Source organism: Aspergillus multicolor (genome assembly GCF_047715735.1).
Source record: "Aspergillus multicolor strain CBS 133.54 unplaced genomic scaffold BDW74scaffold_5, whole genome shotgun sequence".
Lineage (NCBI taxonomy): Eukaryota > Fungi > Ascomycota > Eurotiomycetes > Eurotiales > Aspergillaceae > Aspergillus > Aspergillus multicolor.
The window spans coordinates 976,845-997,307 of record NW_027395956.1 but is presented as its reverse complement, the minus strand read 5'-3'; the positions used below and the strand labels follow the sequence as shown (position 1 = coordinate 997,307).

Below are 20,463 nucleotides of genomic sequence, written 5' to 3'. Positions count from 1 at the left end.
TTCGTGCGCGCTCAAATGTCCTCCACCACGCGGGCGTTGATCGCATGCTGGAATCCATCGTCATTTTGCGGGGCTGCGTAGCGGCTGGGCCCTTCGCCAGCATTGTCCGCAGTGGCCAGCTGCTGCTGCACGCTCTGGTTTGGCGCCGGAAGGAAGATAACCTTGCTGTTGGCTGTCTTGGCCATGGCCTGCATCGCTTCGAGGTATCGGATCTGCATAGCAGGTGCGGAAGAAAGAATATCGGCAGCCTGATAGAAATTAGCCCAGATCTAGAAAAGAGGAATTATAAAACATACCTGGCGCATGAGCTTGGCAGACTCGACTTCAGCACGAGCAGCGATGACCTTGCTCTCACCAATACGCTTCGACTGGGCGGCCATTGACAGCGAGTCCTGAAGGTCATCGCTGAAGATAATGTCCTTGATAAGCATAGACTCGACGTTGACACCCCAACCAGCGGCCACCTCCTCGATAATCTCGGATGTTGACTGGGCGATCTCCTCGCGGCGTTCGATCACATCCTGCAGAACACGTGCACCGATGACATGTCGCAGTGTAGTCTGGGTACGCTCGACGAGTGCTTGCTTGATGTTGGAAATACCGAATGCAGACTTGTGAGGCGAGACGACTTGGTAGTAGATAACGGAGGTCAGATTCAGGGTCACGTTGTCCTTGGTCATGCAAATCTGGCGAGGCACTTCGACGATCTGAATCTTCACATCGATTGTGATAAGGCGCTCACTCAACGGGTTGACCTTGACGAGACCGGGGTCTACTGCGCGCTCAAAACTATAAGATATTAGCTTCTCCCTCTCGTTTGTGCCCAGATGTATACGAACCGGCCGAATCGCGTCACCAAACCGACTTCACCTTGTTGAACGGGCCTGAAGGGGTTTGGGCAAGGACAGCAGGGGATAACTCCCAGACCTCCGATACATTCTCCGATGGTGTGCTCTGAGAGGGTGCTTGGTTAGTTTTTACAGATTTGACTCTTCTTTGAAGGTCCAACGTACTAAACGACGCATACCACCCGTGCGCTTCTGGGTTGCTATCATCGTGCTGGATTGTCGATGCGTAACGTGGCTGCAGATCAGACAATCTGGGAGGCTGGACGTCGACTAGGGCATGAGGCTGCTGAGGGGCCTTGCCATTAATGCCGGCGTTGATCGCGGTGTTGGTAGCGGTGCTTTGCTCAGCGGACATCTTGTTGGGTTGGAAAGATGATCAATGTGGTAAGTACAGTAATTGTCTGAAGAACTGGTGTCCTGAAATGTAGAGCTAGGATGGAAAAAGCAAGGGCGAGGAAGGCAGTTAAGTAGCGCGCAGAGTAGGGATCAGAACGTCACATTGTTGACCCGGTCGGGAGACACGGCCCTGGAGGGGGTGGGCCAGTCTGCCCTGGGCAGTGCACCAATCTGGGGTAGCCAGTTTCGCATTGGACATCGCATGAAGGAGGACTCCGCTCCCAAGGCTGAGCCCAGGGCCGACCACCGGCTATGGTTGGTTCAAGTGTTGCGGATTTCTGGACGAGCTCTTCGGTCCCAAGTTCGTAAGGTTGAACCAGCTTGTCGGGCGCATAAAGCTCTTACATCATTGCTCACTGAGCTCGAGCACTGCCGCGACGCGCTAGCATCGTTTGGGGCGTTGATAATCAGGTGCTTTTTCTCGTGTTCTTGCTTCGTCTCAGTCTCGTGAAACAGGTGGTGTGGTGTACTGTGTACATGGTGAGCTGGCACTTCGGCGGCATCCTGCATCTCGCGTTCATGCAGTTCGGAACTCAACGGCCTTCTGCAGATGTTGGTCTTGATACGTATGAAGCTCGAATGTCTCCTCAATCAAATCCTCGGAGATGTTCATCGATCGCGCCAAGTCCCTGAGCCCGCCGCCCAGCAACGGGCGCAATGGGGCAGTGCCCAGCTGCTCCACAGCCGGCACCATCGGGATCTCTCAAGGTTCTTACTGAGCTGATCTCGTATCGCCAGACTGGTAAATCGGCACAGCTTCCGGCGTTGGGCAAATTGTGCACGTGTTGAGATCCTGGACATCTGAGGGTGTCGCATATTGTCGTTACGCCGCTGTGGCTACAGCATAGCCTCATTGTTGAATCATACGAGCCTCCATCGCGGAGTATACTCCGTATTGCGGGGTGGAAGGTCGGTCTCGACAGAATCCGATTCGTCAACTTGTCTTGTTGAATACCTGCATACTACCTGTGATGGCCGTTCGTTTCTCTATCATCCAGGAAGGATCATCCTGAATATGGGCGCTCCATTTATCTAGGTCGCCTGTGAGCGTCTATAATGTGACCTTGGCCTGGATTTCTTTTTCGAAATATATGAAATGCTTGCACCATCTTCCTGGCAAGTACATGGCAGGTACCTACTACCGAGCTGTCTATTGGTCTATCTCAACTCTTCAACAGGGACTGTGCATTCTATGGGTTCCAGATCATCGACCTTAGTTTAAACAATCCAAATCCAGAGTAGGGCGGAGCCCACTGCGCCAGGTCCATATCGACCGATTTGACTTCTTCAAATCCCAGCCTAGTGAAGAACTCATAGGACTGCGGCTCTGATGACACAGCAACAGGCACTCCAGCTGCCTTCGCCTTGGTGAGGACATGTTGAATTAACCCTCGGCCTATGCCTCGATGACGATATGCGGGATCCACGACAATATAGACCACCTCTATTCTATGATTAGCTGGAGGCCTCTACCAACGGACACCAAGTGACATACCATAATGTTCTTTCGTCTTAAGAGCAGGATCAGAGAGCTCACTTATGGCTCCTATCACAGCATTGAAGACCTCGGGATTAAAGAAGTCCGGGATGTCTGCTTGCTGAGGGGCGCTGGTAGCATGGCTCTCGCCGCGCTCTGTGTCGTCCTGGACAGGGGATTGGGGTTGTTTGCGGAGGAGGGCGAGATGGCCGATGATCTCTCCCGACTCATCATTAACCACGGTCAATGACTCCCGGTCCTCACTGTCAAAATCAAGTCCTTCCAAGGCACTCCGGTAGTTGCGTCTTTGCACTGCTTCGTTGGGCCAGTTTTTGAACAGCAATTTATTAATGGTCAGAGACAACTTTGAGGTAAAGAGAAGGCCTTCCAATATGTCCACGTCGGAGCGTTCCACCTGGCGAAATGTAGAGTTGGTGGTGGGTGTGGAAGAGGCCATCGTTGCGGTTGACCGCGGTGCGGTGATACTCAGTGCAAGGTGAGGAGTCAATCTGAGCGCCTAGTTTCCAGGCCATGGTCTACCGGTACTTATACAGTCGATATACCACGATATCTCCAGTTTCTACACCAGGTAGATATGTTGATACCTGCATTGACGCTCCAGTTCAGGTATTGGGTCGGGTTCAGCCGCCTCAAGCTCAAGAATACCTTCCCGGATGGGTCAAGGGACGAATATCATTACGAAACACGACCACAATGTTGCGTATGCCTGACACCTTCACATGGCAAAGTCTATGCAAACAGAGACATTCACATCGAGTAGAGTATTAGAGTGGAGGCTGGGCTAGCTTAGTATAATCAGGGCAGGTCTGTAGGCTGCAAAGTTCAAAATGATTCATGGTTTGCTGATAGAACTAGACTTGTGCGTGGAATATATTCAATTATTCCAAGCTCTTATAACAAGAAGCATCATTGGTCTAGTGGTAGAATTCATCGTTGCCATCGATGAGGCCCGTGTTCGATTCACGGATGATGCATCGAACTTTCTTTTTTGCCTTCCTGCCTTCTTGCCTTTTTGCACCAGGCTCCACTCTCTATACACATGGACGGTGCATCAAAATAACATCAAGGAACAAGGTGCAATGTATGTGTAGTGCATCTATTTAAAAGCAGCCTTAGGTATTATGGTCATCACGGCTCCTGTCTATTCTGCTCAAGACGCATCGCATATCTTTATGTAGTCCAGGTAGACCCAAAGTTTTCGCAGTATATATTTTCGCGGCCTTTGTCTTCTTTCTATACTTTCCACAACCCACAGTACGTAGGTCCATAGAATTGACCTGCCGTGGACAATACATAGTTTCCAGCCATTGCATCCACTGGCTAACATCACCACCAATATACAACGGGTTGACGATCCATCTACCAGGCAACCTGCTCGCCGAGAGCATCGACAAATGACCCTGACGTGGACTTGTCCACCGCATCAATCTACGAAGAGGTTAGCCCTAACCCTCACCTTCTCAGCCATGTCAGGTAAGATAGCCAACGTACCTGTGTCATGATTCCCCTCACACTCTCCTCCAGCGTCACCGGCGCCTCCTTCAACCCATAGTTCTGCGCCGCCCAACCACCCAAGTCCGTCTGAACAAGCCTATTCCCACGTCATCAGCTTCCCGACCCCATACCCACTGACTCGGATGGAAGGGATCAACATACCCAGGATTAACAGCCAGCGTAACCAACTGCTCATTCTCATCATGGATCTTCCTCACCAAGAAATTCCCCGCCGCCTTCGACATCCCATACGGCCCCGTCAAGGAAACCAGCTGCCCTACCCCACCAATACTAGCCAGGAGCGTCGAGATGTAGATGAATTTTGGCGCGGCAGCCTTGGCCAGTAAGGGGGCCGTGGCCTGGATGAGCCGTAGGGGTCCCAACGTGTTGACTTGGAAGTGTGCGAGGATGTCTGCCTCGGTTGCGTCTAGTACTGGACCCCAGTGCTCGCAGATCCCGGCGTTGGCGATCACGATGTCGATGTGCGTAATCCCGTGGGCATCCTGGATCTCGGATGCGGTGGTGGCGGCGCTTGTTGGGGAGTCGGCTGTGAGTGCGACGATGATCAGGCGTGAGTCGTGGCCCCGAGGTAAGCTGTTGAGCGCCGTTGCGTTTGCGGATGTAGGGTCTCGGACTGTTGCGATGACTGTTGTGCTAGGGCGGGCGAGATAGTGCGTTACGAGGCCCTTTCCGATGCCTGTGAGTGTGGCCATGTTAGCTGCAGCTGGATACCATATGAGATGGGATAGAGGATGGAGTACCTCTAGTAGCACCAGTGACTAGTACGACCTGGCTCATTTTGAATGTGGTGTAAGTCAACGGGGTTGCGTGTAAAAATAACGGTCTGTAGTCAGGCCATCGCTGGCATTTATAGCATGGCGTTCAGCCCAGCTTTGACCCAACATCTTCAAGAGAGGGATAGATTCTGTAGGCAATGGTGTCTTTTCTGGAAGCCCCAATATCGACGGCTGAGGGCGGAGGATCGATCTCACGATATTATTGGATAATCCGTCTATACACGACGCTAAAGTGTATGCTAGTGCTTATAGGGCTAGGCTATGGTCTGGGCAGGCATGTATAGAGCCCGCATGAGCGATGCGCCCCGGCGTCAGTGGGGCGAGTCCGACGCCTGCATGCTTTACAATCCTGAGGCCTATCATGCCTCACGAAGATGTTGGAACTCCAAGCCGGCATGATAGCCCACAGGTCTACACTCAATCCCTACAACGAGGTTCAATATCTGTGAGTAAATGTATTCCTTGGGAACGTGCTTGGAGTCGTAGCTACCTAGGCAAGTGTTCCAGGCCAGGCTACTCTAGACCGTACCAGGCTGCTGCCTCAGTGAACATTGCGTGCGGTTTATAGCCTAGCGATGCACAGCACGAGTACAGCAAGGAAACGCATGTCACCGCCATGGCCCGTGAGAGAATTATAATCTAGAAGAACTGCGGCCTATCACGCCTCAATGGCTGCATAAGGTTGTAACTGGAGGTGTATGCCATGAAGTAGCTGCTTCTGTCGTCACTATCATAAGTCATGATCCATTGCTGGGGCTTTCGTAAACCCTCGCAGAGAGGAAAGCCCTAATAAACTGGCCGGAGTATAACCAACTACCAAGGCAGTTGCAGAGGAGTGGGCAAGTTACTGCCTAGTACGGGTTCCGCAGTTCCAATATCCCTGATGCCGTTAGTAACTAGCCCTGATCAGATAGGTTGAACGGAGCTCACCCAGGACCACGTGGTGCCCAGTATTCTCCCGTCCTGCTGATATCGAATTCGTCAACGAACGAGGCGAGTGACTTGGCGGCCTCGTCTGAAGTGACCGCTGAAAGAAGATGCGCATTAGCACGGTCAATAGAACATGGACTACTCGTATCAGCTCACCTCCGCCATCATCCCAGAACTTATCAAACCCAACACCCTTGGTCATCTCTGTCCTCATGAAACCTGGATGCACCAAGCCCACGGCAATACCGTTCGGCTTCAAGTCAAAACTCAGCAGCTTTCCCACCATATTGAGCGCTGTCTTGCTGGCGTGGTGGCCATAGTTGCCTCCGCCCTCTTTCTCATGGCGAAGCGTGATACTGCCGCTCTCGCTGCTGACGAGAATCACCTTGCTCCCCTCCTCTAAGAAACCCGATTTGACGAGATTTTGGACAACAAAAACCGGTGCAATTGCAGAAGTGGTGTACATCTGCACCTGTTTATCCCAGTCGGGCGTATCGAATGATTCGAGGCCAAAGTAGCCGGCGGTGATAATTACTGTTGCAAGCTTGGTTGAGGAGGGCAGTTGGGAAACTATTCTCTCGCCGACATCTGGCTTCGTGAGATCGACACTCTGCAGCCAGGAGACATTAGATTGGGAGTTGGTCTCGGGTGCTTTGTCGGATCGGGTTGTTGCGAAGACTTGAGTTGAGGGTTGGGCTGCGTAAAGGTTGCGGAGGGAGGCGCCTAGCCCTCTTGTGGCTCCGACGATGAGGACGTTCTTGCTCATATTGGATCTTTCCGTAGCTGTTGAAAAATCGTTGAATTGCAAATATTTGGGAGTGCGCTGTGTTTAAGAGTGCAATAGAGCTTGACGCAACCTCTCCGGCAAATGACGTATGCCGCTGACACCACAGTCTGGAGATCTTTCGTCTCAAGCGCAGCCATCGCGATTCTGATCATTGGGCCTTTATCATTGCTTTATTGAAGCTCGAGACGAGAACCTCCAAGGTACTCCAAGCTGTGCATACACCTGAAGGCTGGGGGTGTTTGTTGTTGGGCACAAACTCGTGGTAGGGTCAACGTTGGAAACATCATGAGCACCAAGAAAGAAAAATGCAGTGAGCTGGAGGTTTCTAGACAACATTTGCCAAAAATGGCTCTATTCAATCAGTCAGTTGTCGGACATTTGCATCTGCAAAAGACAGCGGCGAGTCTTTTCTCCTGAGGTGCGCGAGGAGGGACAAGGAGCAATGAGATTTTTTGCGACACTTAGGTACCTAATCGACTTCAGCTTTGCCGATTTCTCTGATACTGCACGCATTTAATCCCACAGCAACGTCCATGGATTTTGCCAGGAACTCGAAATCTCGCAGAGGGAGCCGTGGGTCTCCACCATTTACCGACCATGGGCAGCCTTGCGAACTGGCGGCTACAGGATCAACCGCCATCCAACTGCTTCGGAGCGAGTCCAGCATGAGGTCTCGAACCGGGAACAAGGAGAGAATTATTATAGCCAAAATCATCGATGTGGCTTTTGAGGCACATGGTCAGTTATTTTAAAGCAGACTGTGATTCTGTGATCCATGCTTGCCCATCACAAGTGGCTTTTCTTCCTCTGGCAACCGCCCTTGCCGCATTTGTTCTGTACCGGTCCCTCCAGCGCCCTCCAGCGCTGAAGGCACTCCACCACAACACTCCCTGACTACCGCATACCAACAAAAGGGCAAGAACCTGAAAGTCTCATTCGGGCCAAGAATGCCTCTTCAGGAACGGGAAAGGTTCCAATTGCATACGGAACCCAGAATTCCGAGAAAATCTGATAAGATTATCAGATTGACTGGCGTGCTTGGCCGTATCCACTCCAGCGACTATGCGAAATCCATGTCAAGCTGTTACGCCATCTTTATCAACCATTGGTTCATACTCTATCCAAAACAGATGTGGCACAGACGTGCGACTGCCGACCGCTGTCATCCCACGCGGGTCAAGCGGCCAGCTGAGTCGGACATGAGAAACAAGCATCCGACTTCGGTGCTTGTGCACTACCCCTCGGCCACTTTATTTGGTTTTGACTTTATGACATCTCGGTCTCCGTCTTCTTCGATGCCTTCCACCACGTGCAAACGCAATGGGTGTTCGTCCTCTGATCCGCAGGACTCGCACGGTCATCCGCCGCATCTCGGCGGATAAATCCGAGGGGCCAGAGAATATTCCAATCCAGCAGAGCTCAAGTCACGGCAGTGCTGAGACGCACGACAAGACGCCAGCGAGGAATATTCAGCATGGTGTTCAAGATGTTGAAGCTGTTACTATCAGTTGGTCGAAAGGCACTCTGATTGCAGTTTTTATCAAGTACGTCGGGGTCTTTTCTTCTCCTTAACCCAACCGTGTCCCTACCTAACATCATTTCCCCTAGCATCTGGTTCCTATACTTTGTGAATGCGTTCCAGCTCTCCGTCTCCAACAGTTTGAATCCCTACGTGACGAGCTCGTTCAAAGCACATTCGTTATCCGCGCTTCCAACCGCTATTGGCGATGCATTTGCAGCTGCGACATATCTTCCTATGGCGAAGCTGATGGATGTATGGGGGCGCGCAGAAGGATTTATTTTCATGGTCATATGTCTAACTATTGGGCTGATTCTTATGGCCTCCTGCAATGCCTTTGAGACCTATTGTGCCGCCAATGTAAGTGGATCGAATTTCTCTGACCAAGCAAGCCCTAACCGCTTAGGTCTTTTACTATGTCGGTTTCTACGGAATGGAATATGCTATCGATGTCGTGACCGCCGATGCTTCGAGCTTGAGGAACCGTGCATTCGCCTATGCTTTCACGTCCTCTCCTTATATCATCACAGCCTTTGCTGGCCCGAAAGTTGCAGAAGAGTTCTACTACCAAATTTCCTGGCGATGGGGCTTTGGGGCTTGGGCGATTGCCACGCCAATAGTTGCTCTGCCTCTATACGGTATGCTGAAGTACAACCTGTATAAGGCTCAGCGGGAAGGGTACCGAATCAAGCGACCGAGTGGTCGCACGGTTTTAGAAAGCATCAGACACTGGTCTGTCGAATTTGATTGTAAGTCTTACCTCATGCCGAGCCTTTGGCTCAGACGACAACAATCTAATGTAATATAGTATTTGGAGTCTTTATATTCACTGCTGGGCTTGTCCTATTCCAGCTTCCATTCGACATCGCTGATTACGCACCTGAAGGCTGGGCCTCAGGTTACATTATCGCCATGCTAGTTGTCGGCTTCTCAATGCTATTCTTGTTTGCAATCTGGGAAAGATGGCTTGCCCCAGTCCCTCTCTTCGAATGGCGACTTCTCACCAACCGCAGTATCATTGGCACGGTCCTTCTGGATGCGACCTATCAGCTTTCGAATTACTGTTGGAGCTACTACTTCACCTCTTGGCTACAAGTCAACAACAACCTGACCATCACAACAGCAAATTACCTTAATAACATCTTCGATGTTGTCTCCGGTGTGCTACTGTTGTTTCTCGGCTGGGTGATCCGCAAAGTTGGCAAGTACAAGTGGACTTTATACATCTCTATCCCGCTCTATATCTTCACGCAGGGACTCATGATATACTTCCGTGAGCCCAACATGAGTGTCGGGTACCAGGTAATGTGCCAGATATTCCTGGCCATTGCTGGCTCAGTCTTTATCCTTGTTGAACAGATTGCCATCCTTGCTGCTGTGGATCACCAACATGTTGCTACGGCACTAGCCATCTTGAACGTCGTGGGCACTATTGGCAACTCTGCTGGTCTGACCATCAGCACTTCGATTTGGCAACATACATTCCGCAAGGCCCTGATCCGCTATCTACCCGAGTCTGCCATGTCTAATTTCAGTAACATCTACGATGACCTGAGGACGCAAATCGGATATCCCGTGGGTAGCCCTATTCGGACAGCTATCCAGACAGCCTACGCCTATGCTGAGCTTAGATTGCTCGCTGTCGGCTGTGGAATTATGGTGCTAGCAATCCCTTGGTGTATACTAATCAAAGATATCGATCTGAAGAGGAAGGTGCAGGTCAAGGGAACTGTTCTCTAAGCTACCTTTTGACTGAAGTAGTATTGTGCCCTGCATTGATGGAGCTTGCTATTTACTTTCCAGTAACCCCCACTCTAGTTAGAAAAGTAATGATTTCAAGTGTGATGGTGTGGAAACGGCACATGAACCAGTATTTACAGTCCTGAACAGTCCTGAACAGATCCACAGGATCCGAAATCGGCCAAAGCCCGGTCCTTAAGGGGAATAAGCGCCGCCCTAAATAGAGATGCCATGCGAGCTAGAGTGGGCTATCGAACCGTGCCCCACCGGCCATGCCCGTAGTCCCTCGCCTGCCTTAGTACCTGCGCCCATGAACCTGTCGCACACCACCTTCTTCCTTCCTTCATCCTTGTCCCTCGCATGATTACGTCGGCCCGCGGAACCCTGCTCCCTTCGCGCCTATATCCCACAGCTTCCCAGTCGGTTCTCACAATTTCCCGCAAAGTACCTCTACCACCTACCTTGATGGCCCCAACCACAAAGCCCCCACACAACCATGGGCGAACCCGAACAAGACAAGATCGTTGACTCGAGCCACGTCGAACACCCAGAGAAGATTATACATGACAGCGAGAACGGTGCGATCAAGGCAGGAACCCTCGCAGCATTGGTGGAACATTTGACTTGTCCCGACAAGCTGGATGCATCATTCAACCGCACCTTCTTGACAACATACACTTACTTCTCGTCAGGGACGGAGCTTCTACAACTCCTCCTTGAGCGGTATGACTATGCGCCGGCCATTACTTCACCTCCAACCGAATCTATAGATTGGTCAGATCAGTCAAAGTCCGTGATTCAATCACGAGTAATGATTGTCTTGAACCAATGGCTTGAAGACTTCTGGGATTGGAATGAGCCGAAAGGCCCGGAAACGCAGAAGAACCTGCTGAGACTACAGGCATTTGTTCATGGCAGCGAGCCAAGTTTATTACAGCAGAAGCTCCTGGAAACCATCCAATGTCGACTTGCTGGTATTGAGCCAAGAGGCACGAAGAGACCACTCTCCCAGCCATCATCCATCGCAACAACGAGCTCCAGCTCATCCGCCCCCAAACCAATCCTGCCGCGGAAGTTGAAACCCAGCAAGCTACAGTTCCTTAAGCTCGATGCTAGAGAGCTTGCGCGGCAGTTAACGCTCATGGAATCGTGCATGTTCGGCAAAGTACAGCCTAATGAACTCCTGCATAAGAACTGGCAGAGGAAAGACAGCCTGGCTCTGGCTCCTAATGCTAGAGCTCTGATTCAGTTCTTTAACCAACTATCCAGCTGGGTGGGCTCCCTGGTACTCGCGGAGTCAGATCTGAAGAAGCGGACGCAGATCATAGGGCACTTCATCAATGTGGCCAAAGTATGATCTTTCCTTCTGATTTTGAATAATTACTAAAACCAATTGTATTGCAGGCATGTCATGAGCTTCAGAATTATTCGGCCGTGGTCTCTATATTATCAGGCCTGCAATGTGCTCCTGTTTACCGGCTTGGTCGGACCTGGGCGATGGTTACACAACGCGACTGCGACACCTTAGAGCCGCTGCAAGATCTCATGTCGAGCGAGCAGAACCATCAGATATACCGCAATGTATTGAGGCGCGCGATGCCACCGTGTATCCCATTCCTTGGTGAGTACTGTTCAACCCTTCCAAGAACTGCACTTGATACCAATCATCCAACTGGCTGCTAACCATGTTTCGAACTGCAGGACTGTTTCTAAAGGACCTAATTTTCATCGAAGACGGAAACTCCGCCCTGACGCCTGATGAAAGGCTAATCAACTTCTCAAAATATTCCATGCTGGCATCGATGATCCATACAGTCCAGCGTTTTCAGGAGGCAGGGTATTGTTTGCAACCAGTCCCCGAACTACAGGAGTATCTCGCGACGGAGTTACAACAATCGACAGATCTGCAGAAAATGTGGGATAAGAGCTGTGAGCTGGAGCCCAGAGGCCGATGGGATAAGAATCGAGAGCGAGACACATATACTGCAACTGGGGGAATGACGACTGCTATGGTGGTGGCATGTATGGTTTTTGATGATTGATGAGTGATGTGCCACGAGGACGAAGCTTAGATATCTAATCCGCTAATCTTGCCTTGGAGAAGAGATAAGAAAATACTAGTTAGTATGCATAATGTTCGTAGCAAAAGAATGGGGCTATCTATATTGTAGGGTTGAGCCGATAAAGAAAAAAAAAAAAGTGACCGACGCAGGGCTCGAACCTGCAATCTCCTGATTCGTAGTCAGACGCCTTGCCAATTGGGCCAGCCGGCCTGTTCATGTAAGTGTAACATACTTTTTAAACCTATATCGTATTTACTCTTAATTATGTCCGTATCGTGAACAAGCTAGCCGTAAGCAGGCGGTCGGCAGATGAAGGGGGCCAGCATGACGAAAACAGGATTCATGAAGCGCCGGCAAGTCCCAGCCTGCGTCCTGGACTCTCTTTTGACGTATAAAGCCATTCCTCCTCCAGTGCTCGCTCACCAGCAGCCAGCGCTGTCCGCCGAGCCCCTATGCCTGCCTGCACCAGTTGACGATGAGTTCCTTTCTGCACGCTCTCTCATCCCATGTGAAAAGAGCCCGCGCTGCCAGTCTGAGGAAGCAGCCAGACCCCAACGCCAATTCCACCACACACCCCAATGATGCCGACAATACGCGCAAGCGGGCCTCTACCCTGAGGCACAGGGTATTCCCGTCCAGTTCCTCGCTGTCCGTAACTCTATGCCGCCCTACAAATGAATAGCATGTGACTAACATACATGCACCACGCAGCGTCTCGAAATTCAACAACCCGACCCCGATTCCCATCCCCCCAATCTCAACCTCCACCTCCACCTCCTCCCCTTGGGACCTCCTCCCCGTCGAGCTCCAAATCACCATCTTCGCCAACTGCGGCGTCACCGACTTCTCCTCCCTCAAGCTCGTCTGCAAGGCCTTCAACGAGGTCCTCAGCACCCATGAGCACCCCATCTCCCGCCGGTACCTGCGCCAGCGGAGACACGGAACCCTGCCCTCGCCCATCGACTCGCAGCGCACGTATACCTGGAAGCCTGAGGACGATGTCGTCCTGCTCTCGGATCTGTTCCCGCCGACCATGAGTGCCAAGGGCGGGTTCCTTTATACGTTCCGGTACCTGCATAGTTTGCGCCGACGGCAGAAGCTTTGCTCGAGGCTTTGCTATTACCTTGCGGATCGGATTGTGAATAAGTTTGTGGTTTGTGAGGTCGGGTTTGTGAAGGCTACGTTTGCGTCTAAGGCGGACCGCGCGGCGTTTATGAGGAGGGCGATGGGGAAGGTGTGGTCTTATCTTTCGCCGCTTATGTGAGTTGTCTTGCTTATATGGAATGGGGTTGGTTGTTGGCTATGTGCTAACGGTCGGCTCGATAGGTATTATACGTTGTATTTCCTCGAGTCTTATGCCGATGCGAGACGCGAGCAGACTAATGTTCTTTTGCGAGACTTTGAGGCCGGCCGATTGCCTGTGCCTATACCGCCGGATATCCGTAAGAGGATGTACCAGGAATTACAGAGGAAGATTATGCAAGCGCCGCCATTCACGGATACGCCAACACTCATATCTACGCATCATTGCTTGCGGCTGCTTGTTTCCTGGTTACGGGACACCGTACCTCCCGATGAGCAGGAGGTGTCTGACGATAGCTGGATTGGATCATTGCTGACCGTGTCGCCCTTCCAACGACTGGTGGAATACTTCTCCGCAGAAATTGGAGATGGCGGGAACCAGCGGATGCAGCGGAAGGACTTTATGTATAACTTTCACAGGGATATCTCCATGACGGAAAATGATGAGATGAACTCGCGGGTGTTTGAAAGCGCACCCAACGTCCATCTGCATCGCTCAGTGCAGGATGTCTGGTTTGATGTTGCTACTTCTGAAATTGCGAGGCGAAGGGCCGGCAACCATCGAAAAGAAAAGGTCATGCTTAATGACCGGGTCCCGTTCTTATTTGGCTGTCCTGATTGCAAGCCAGGTGCGGCTGATGGGTGGTATATTCCTCAAAGACTTCAGTGACTCTTTTTGCTTGGCTGCGGCGTTATGGTTTAGATTGGGTTATGGGAACAGGTTGTTCATGCATTATGAGCCAGCGATTGTTTTAGAGTCTTTTTTTATTGTTGCATACACCACTGCGAGCATGTTGTCTGTCTAGAGCAGGCCAGCCGTAAGCCCTACCTATAGAATTTAAAGAGGGTTCTTGGCACGTGTTATGTTTGTCTGGTTTGTCTCGGCGCGTCTCATCAACATTCTTCAAGAGTCGAACAGATCAACTATCCTCAATTGAAACAGGATTGTTAATTGAGAGTAAATTTTGGAGTAGATTGGCCCAACTTGACAGCATGTGATATCAGGGCCCCGTTCCCTTTTACAAACGAATTCATAAGGGCACACATAAACAACCTCATCAACCATGGCAAGCCCACACCACCTCCTCAACACATCATGGACATCCCACCGTCTCTCCCCACTCCACTACGAAATAGAGCACGAGGCTGGGTCAGTCCTGGAGACTACCTCTCTTCTCACCAACAAGACAGCTCTGGACACCTACGCCGCCCGCCTGAGAGACCACCTCACCAACTCCTTGGCTGTGGCTGGCGCGCTAGCTCTGCAAGATGATCTAGCAACATCGTTAACCCTCGGCGCACTGCAGTCCTGCACATGGGAGACGATATCCTCTCTCTCATTCTTGGACGTGGAACAGGAACAGGGGGGAGAACCAGTCGGCCTCCTGATCACACTCACCTACGAAACCGCAACATACAAGGCCGTCCTTCTTGCTGCGCCTGGCACTGGCACTGCCAGTACGTCTTCAAACCAAGCACAGCCTCAACAGGAAGAGCAAAAAGAGCAAAAAAAGCGCAGGCGAGGCCGCCCCTCGCTGAAATCCGCAAACATAACCAACATCTCCAGCTCAACGCACCTTCCGCTCCTCCTAACGCGTCTCCCGAAACCAGTCCGGGAGACGTTCCTCAATTTCCTGTCTTCGAACTTCGATACGTATATTTCGGCCTTGCGGATCCCTAGCACGGCTCTCTGTGGCGTACTGGAACGGTACGTTGAGAATTTGACGCCGGTCGCAGACGTGGACGTGGATGTGGACGTGGAGGATATCATCCGCGAAATTCACCTCACGCTCTCGTTTGCACCTCCGATTGCGCCTGAACTTAAGGCTTTGAATGTTAGTATCCCACGAGACAGACTGGGTGCGTTCATGGGTGGCTCGACGTCTTCTGTCATTGGGAATCGAGGGTCTGTGCTCTCTGGTCTTTCTGCGTATCTATCGAAACATCTTGCTATAGATTTGGGACTGCCGTTGCCGGCTGGTGAAAGTGCTGCTACTGCAGCTGGGTCGTCGTCTTCGTTGGTTGGGGGATATGTGCGGCTGACGAGGGTTGCGTGTGCTGGGTTTGTGGTTACGGCAGAGGGAAGGCTGAAGGTTGTTGCGAAGGCGGAGAATGGAGAGGGTGATGAGCGGAATAGAGGTGCGTTGAGGGGCGGAGAGGCGCTGCTCAGGGCTATTTTGGAGAGGGCTGCGATGGGGATTGGGGCTGATAAGGAGGCGCAGGAGTGAGTTCATATATGATACCAACTGGATGTAATAAGATCTAGGATATGATATTCATTGCTTTTAATTCATCACCTGAGTGGTAAAACTATTGCTAGATTTCTCTATTGTAAATGGCAAACGTGGATTATTGGACCGCCGTCAGTAGATGCGTCGTAAATCATGGACTCCGTAAATCAGTCAGCCCGTTGAAGCCAGAGACTCCGTCCAAAGTTGAAGCGCAGACCCAAAAAATGGTTAAACACTAAGCGCACTAAGGGTCCTGGTCTCCGAATCGGCCAGCTTGAGCGCCTCATCAACATGTCCAACAAAATGAGACACGCCGCCGCAGCGCCCAACGATCCCACTGCGCTCAAATATGCGATAGACGTCTCGGCTCGGAACCCGGCAAAAGAACACCCTCGCGCCGGCGTGTGCATACACATCCACGATCTCATACAGCACCTGAGCCCCCGAGCCGTCAATACTCGTGACGCCATGGACATCAAAGATGATGTTCTGGTTGTTCTCTGGCGGCCGAATGCGCGGCATGGATGGGTGCGCACGGTTCGTGCCATACATCTCCAGACGGCGAAGTCGATTCTTCAGGTCACCCGTGTTTGCGAAGGTCAAGGGCTCAGGGATCTTGACGATTAGTGCGCCTTCGACGGACTCGACGTCTTCGGGGTGCAGCTCAGCGTTGTCGAAGCGGTCGCTACCGGCTACTTTGCCCAGAATCTGGATGCGTGGTTTTGTGGAGTGGCGGATGAGGATGAGGACTGACAGTCCCATTCCGAGAGCAATTCCGAGTTCGAGAGAGTAGAAGATTGTTGAGACGAAGATCAGGAGCATCAAAGCTAGCTCGGACCAGCCGCGGAGGCGGATGAAGAAGGCCACGTCGTGGGGACACTCTTCAATCAAAGAGTAGGCGACGACGGAGATCATGGAGGATAGGACGGCTTTCTGTAGTTTGTAAGTAGAAAGTGAGTACAGAGCAGCGGCTGTAAACTTACGGGCAGGTAATAGAGATAGGGCAAAAGGACCATGATGCATATGACGGTGATAGCGCTCAGACAGATGTTGCTCATTGGTGAACGCGCACCTGTCGAAGCGTTGACTTTGCTTCGTGCATACCCACCGAATGCAGGGAGAGACATGAAGCAACCGCCGATAACGTTCGCGAACCCCAGCGCTACCATCTCTCTGTTAGGGCTAACTTGCATCCCTTGTACACCCGTACTTGGGACGCCGGTGAGGCCCTTGGCGGCGACTGAAGACTCGAAAAAGCCAAGGAGCGCAATGATAAACGAGGTGCTCAATGCAGTGCGCAGGTGGTCCGCATACTTGGGCTGAAAGGGCCACTCGAAATTGAAGACACCGTTACCGGAATTCTTGGTCGGACCCAAGATCTCAAGTCCTTGCTCATGCCACCCGAGCTGCTGCGTTAGGACTGCCGAGAAAACAACGACGAGGATTCGGTCTGGAAAGTAGATGACTTGTGGATACCGAGGTTGAAGAAGCTTCTTGAGAGTCCTACACGAGATAACTGAGAATTGTGCTCCTCGTTAGGATAGACTATACATACCGGAAAATCATGATGATGGCGAAGCTCGTAAAAGCGACAGCCGCCGTCAGGCTTTGCGAGTGACTGATATTTTTGACGATGAACAAAAGCTTGTCCACGGTGCTGCCATGCGTAACACCAGCTTCCTTGGCTTCTGTTGCCAAACCAAGCTCAGGAATAAATTGATCTACGAAGATAACAAAGCCAATGGCAGTAATGAAGCCTCGCAGGAATGGTCTGCTGAGGACGTTGTCTAGGAAGCCTAGTCGGAAGATCCCAGCAACCAAGATCATAAGCCCTGCCAGAGCAGTGGCTACACCGACGACTATGGCATTGGCGGCTTCATCTTCCTCTCCTGATGACCCCTGGTTGACGCTCGCCTTCACAATCGTACCTGTCAACAAGGATCCAGCTGCTTCCGGACCGAGAACTAGCAAAGGAGAGCTTCCGAGTATAGCATAGATGAATGGCTGGAGAACAAACGAATAAAGACCGTTGATCGGAGGCGCATGAGCAATGTTCGAGAGGGAAAGGCCCATCGGAATGTAAATAGAAGCGACTGTCAGAGCAGCACTGATATCCCCTCGAAGGTAAGATAGCTGGTACTGAGAGATCCAATTAAAGAATGGGATGTAGTACGAAATGTACCTAGAAGATCATTAGTCGGCAACTTCGAGGGCGGGAAATCAACCTACAGTGATCTACTATGTTTTACATTAAGCGGCGTCGAAGCCCCGGTGGGCATGTTCTCTGCGCCTTGTACGCTGGGTGCGGTGCTGGCAGAAGTATTTCCCATGCGAGACCGTTCCACCCTAGAGCCAGGCACGGTGTTGATGCGCCAATCATCGGACTCTACCCGCGGAGTGAACGTGCCATGATCGCAGGAGTCTCCCATACCGCATGGAGGCTCTCGACGGTCGTACGATCTCAGCAGGGGAGTTCGGAAGTTGACTCGTGAGCCATTTTCTCCCGATTCGTCAACATCGTTCGTTGCACTGGTATGTGCCGCAGAGCGAGGTACGAATCCAGCGGCTGAAGTAGGGCGAAAGATATCAACAATCCTGTCTCGCAAGGAACGGCTTTGATCTGCCTCGGGTAATCTAGAGTCGGTCATATTCGGGACAAGCGGCATTCGATGCCATGCAGACACTGTAATCGAAGAAGAAGCTGAATAGTCTCAATGACCAGATAGCGACAGATATGCCCTCTAAAGTCCACCAAGGTCCAAAACTATGAAATAAAGATAAATCGGCGTCGGGGATACCGCGCTATGGGGTACACCGCTAGAGTCAGTTGGAGTCGGGGTGAAGATAAGACTGGGGGCGTACAATGCATGGCTTGTGGCATAGAGGTCAGCCAGGTAGTGGTTTTCAAGACTCCTGCAGCGTTTAGGCCAGCCAGCCTATTTCATTCTCTTGTCACTGGATGTATTCCGAAGTATACTCGTGCCGATGATGCCATATGTTTTAGACTCGACACGGGATACTGCCAGAGCGGTGTAGTATTTCTGCACGTGACTCAAAGTGGGTAGCCGCCACAAATGCGATTTAGAATTGTGCTGCGATGGATCTGAAGGACAATAATCACGTCGATTCCCCATCTCCCTCGCGAATCTCCTCCGGCGGATCCTTCACCAAGCACTGTTCAGCCTCAGAGTTCTAGTGCTTCTTCGAGATATATAATTATCAACCTTTGACGAACTCGCAGCCTCGCCCGCAAAAAGGCGCAACCCCGCCAAAATGTCTCTCACCAATTGTCGGTTTTACGAGGAGAAGTACCCGGAGGTGGACAGCTATGTCATGGTCAACGTCAAGCAGGTACGGAACTGTAACTGCATATTTGGCACTTGAAGTCGGAAGTTAACTCGCCGGTTTGTCCGATCATAGATTGCCGAGATGGGCGCCTACGTGAAGCTCCTCGAGTACGACAACATCGACGGCATGATTCTGCTCTCCGAACTCTCGCGAAGACGTATTCGTAGTATCCAGAAGCTCATCCGCATTGGCCGCAACGAGGTTGTGATCGTGCTCCGTGTGGACAAGGAGAAGGGTGAGTCTAACCACGGCGGTTAGTGAGGCACTATTCTGACATCTCTTGTCTTTAACGCTAGGTTATATCGATTTGTCGAAGCGACGAGTCTCTCCGGAAGATGTTATCAAGTGCGAGGAGCGGTACAACAAGAGCAAGGCTGTCCACTCCATTCTGCGACACGTCGCCGAGGCCACTCAGACTCCTCTCGAGACGCTATACCAGCAGATCGCTTGGCCCTTGAACCGGAAATACGGCCACTCCCACGATGCGTTTAAGATTTCGATCACGTAAGGCCATTCCAGCTGTACGCCAAGCCCTGCCGCACATGACTCATACTCTCTTAGGAACCCTGATGTTTGGGCCGACGTCGAATTCCCCAGCGAGTCCGTGAAGAAGGAGCTGACCCAGTACATCGGCAAGCGACTTACACCTCACCCGACGAAGGTTCGTGCCGATATTGAAGTTACTTGCTTCGGTTACGACGGTATCGATGCGGTCAAGAACGCTCTGCGGACCGCCGAGGCGGAGAACACTCCTGAGAACCAAATAAAGGTCAAGCTGGTCGCACCCCCGCTTTATGTCTTGACCAGTCAGTGCTTGGACAAGGCCCACGGTATCACGATGCTTGAAGAAGCCATCCAACGGATTGAGACCACGATCAAGGCATCCGGTGGTGGTTGCACCGTTAAGATGGCTCCTAAGGCCGTTACGGAGCACGACGATGCTGCTCTCCAAGAGCTGATGGAGAAGCGCGAGCGTGAGAACCAGGAGGTTAGCGGAGACGAGAGCCAATCCGAGAGTGACGAGGGCGTTCCCGAATAAGCTTGTGCGACGTTTCTATGAGCATCGCATTGGCCGATGCGGGGGAGATGGCGTGGTTGGCTACACGCATCCCATGTTCGTATCGCGCTCTGAGCGATTCTGGGCCCGGTGTGGGATGCTGGAAGGTGGAATACGGGGACAAAAGTTCATAGAAGGATTTTCGAACGTGTCACGATTTATGAGACGAAGGACGGTTTAGCTTGCACGGAGGAGGAATCTGCAGCAACAGCAGAGCTGGGACGAACCTGCTTGACCGGGATTGGGGCGTTCTATCTGTACGACGTGCGAGAGGTATCCTCGATCTACGGGTATCATTTTCGAGCTCTTTCTTCGAGGTTGGAAATATCCATTATCGTTATCCTAGTTCCGATGTACATAAGCTTCTTCATCTGTGATTCACCGCCGGTGACCGGCTTAGACATCTATGCCATTAAGCTGCCTTGAAAGTTGAAACTCCTCGAGTCTTGAGTT

General features: G+C 51.6%; 10 protein-coding genes and 2 non-coding genes across 12 annotated transcripts; 6 read left to right on the top strand and 6 right to left on the bottom strand.

Moving 5' to 3' along the window:
• Nucleotides 1–11: 11 nt before the first annotated feature.
• On the bottom strand, nt 12–1,203 carry BDW74DRAFT_175728 (slipin family protein; the record flags this gene model as incomplete). The annotated part of the gene is made up of 4 exons (XM_073728428.1): nt 12–248; nt 297–789; nt 840–954; nt 1,014–1,203. 4 exons carry the CDS (start codon nt 1,201–1,203, stop codon nt 12–14), a joined length of 1,035 nt encoding a protein of 344 aa, XP_073586669.1.
• A 507-nt stretch (nt 1,204–1,710) lies between these two features.
• Nucleotides 1,711–3,598, bottom strand: BDW74DRAFT_148274 (GNAT family N-acetyltransferase). The gene is made up of 2 exons (XM_073723671.1): nt 2,740–3,598; nt 1,711–2,688 (listed from the first exon to the last, which is right to left on the bottom strand). The coding sequence occupies exons 1-2, from the start codon at nt 3,176–3,178 to the stop codon at nt 2,435–2,437; spliced, it is 693 nt and encodes a 230-aa protein (XP_073586668.1). The 5' UTR covers nt 3,179–3,598; the 3' UTR covers nt 1,711–2,434.
• Nucleotides 3,599–3,645: 47 nt separating this feature from the next.
• Nucleotides 3,646–3,716, top strand: BDW74DRAFT_t78. The gene has a single exon. It is a non-coding gene; the product is annotated as a tRNA-Gly (tRNA).
• BDW74DRAFT_148272 (SDR family oxidoreductase) lies at nt 3,675–5,221 on the bottom strand. The gene is made up of 4 exons (XM_073723670.1): nt 4,998–5,221; nt 4,399–4,933; nt 4,234–4,333; nt 3,675–4,170 (listed from the first exon to the last, which is right to left on the bottom strand). Exons 1-4 carry the CDS (start codon nt 5,032–5,034, stop codon nt 4,102–4,104), a joined length of 741 nt encoding a protein of 246 aa, XP_073586667.1. The 5' UTR covers nt 5,035–5,221; the 3' UTR covers nt 3,675–4,101.
• A 252-nt stretch (nt 5,222–5,473) lies between these two features.
• BDW74DRAFT_148270 (oxidoreductase, short chain dehydrogenase/reductase family superfamily) lies at nt 5,474–6,909 on the bottom strand. Its single transcript, XM_073723669.1, has 3 exons — nt 6,120–6,909; nt 5,964–6,060; nt 5,474–5,913 (listed from the first exon to the last, which is right to left on the bottom strand). Exons 1-3 carry the CDS (start codon nt 6,727–6,729, stop codon nt 5,847–5,849), a joined length of 774 nt encoding a protein of 257 aa, XP_073586666.1. The 5' UTR covers nt 6,730–6,909; the 3' UTR covers nt 5,474–5,846.
• A 922-nt stretch (nt 6,910–7,831) lies between these two features.
• BDW74DRAFT_113882 (uncharacterized protein) lies at nt 7,832–10,257 on the top strand. Its single transcript, XM_073721856.1, has 4 exons — nt 7,832–8,294; nt 8,359–8,629; nt 8,676–9,018; nt 9,078–10,257. The coding sequence occupies exons 1-4, from the start codon at nt 8,071–8,073 to the stop codon at nt 10,007–10,009; spliced, it is 1,770 nt and encodes a 589-aa protein (XP_073586665.1). The 5' UTR covers nt 7,832–8,070; the 3' UTR covers nt 10,010–10,257.
• On the top strand, nt 10,129–12,113 carry BDW74DRAFT_148268 (Ras-GEF domain-containing protein; the record flags this gene model as incomplete). Its single annotated transcript, XM_073723668.1, has 3 exons — nt 10,129–11,360; nt 11,414–11,630; nt 11,711–12,113. Coding segments are annotated over exons 1-3 (1,409 nt in total), but the record flags the coding sequence as incomplete, so codon positions are not given.
• A 96-nt stretch (nt 12,114–12,209) lies between these two features.
• BDW74DRAFT_t74 lies at nt 12,210–12,282 on the bottom strand. The gene has a single exon. It is a non-coding gene; the product is annotated as a tRNA-Arg (tRNA).
• A 147-nt stretch (nt 12,283–12,429) lies between these two features.
• On the top strand, nt 12,430–14,325 carry BDW74DRAFT_148265 (F-box protein). Its single transcript, XM_073723667.1, has 3 exons — nt 12,430–12,720; nt 12,784–13,332; nt 13,399–14,325. The coding sequence occupies exons 1-3, from the start codon at nt 12,548–12,550 to the stop codon at nt 14,042–14,044; spliced, it is 1,368 nt and encodes a 455-aa protein (XP_073586663.1). The 5' UTR covers nt 12,430–12,547; the 3' UTR covers nt 14,045–14,325.
• A 113-nt stretch (nt 14,326–14,438) lies between these two features.
• On the top strand, nt 14,439–15,602 carry BDW74DRAFT_175721 (uncharacterized protein; the record flags this gene model as incomplete). The annotated part of the gene is made up of 1 exon (XM_073728427.1): nt 14,439–15,602. One exon carries the CDS (start codon nt 14,439–14,441, stop codon nt 15,600–15,602), a length of 1,164 nt encoding a protein of 387 aa, XP_073586662.1.
• A 39-nt stretch (nt 15,603–15,641) lies between these two features.
• BDW74DRAFT_148261 (SulP family inorganic anion transporter) lies at nt 15,642–18,490 on the bottom strand. The gene is made up of 5 exons (XM_073723666.1): nt 18,468–18,490; nt 17,835–18,419; nt 17,161–17,787; nt 16,589–17,108; nt 15,642–16,538 (listed from the first exon to the last, which is right to left on the bottom strand). Exons 2-5 carry the CDS (start codon nt 18,269–18,271, stop codon nt 15,834–15,836), a joined length of 2,289 nt encoding a protein of 762 aa, XP_073586661.1. The 5' UTR covers nt 18,272–18,419; nt 18,468–18,490; the 3' UTR covers nt 15,642–15,833.
• A 284-nt stretch (nt 18,491–18,774) lies between these two features.
• On the top strand, nt 18,775–20,463 carry BDW74DRAFT_113839 (translation initiation factor eIF2 subunit alpha). Its single transcript, XM_073721854.1, has 4 exons — nt 18,775–18,956; nt 19,026–19,188; nt 19,250–19,457; nt 19,515–20,463. The coding sequence occupies exons 1-4, from the start codon at nt 18,879–18,881 to the stop codon at nt 19,990–19,992; spliced, it is 927 nt and encodes a 308-aa protein (XP_073586660.1). The 5' UTR covers nt 18,775–18,878; the 3' UTR covers nt 19,993–20,463.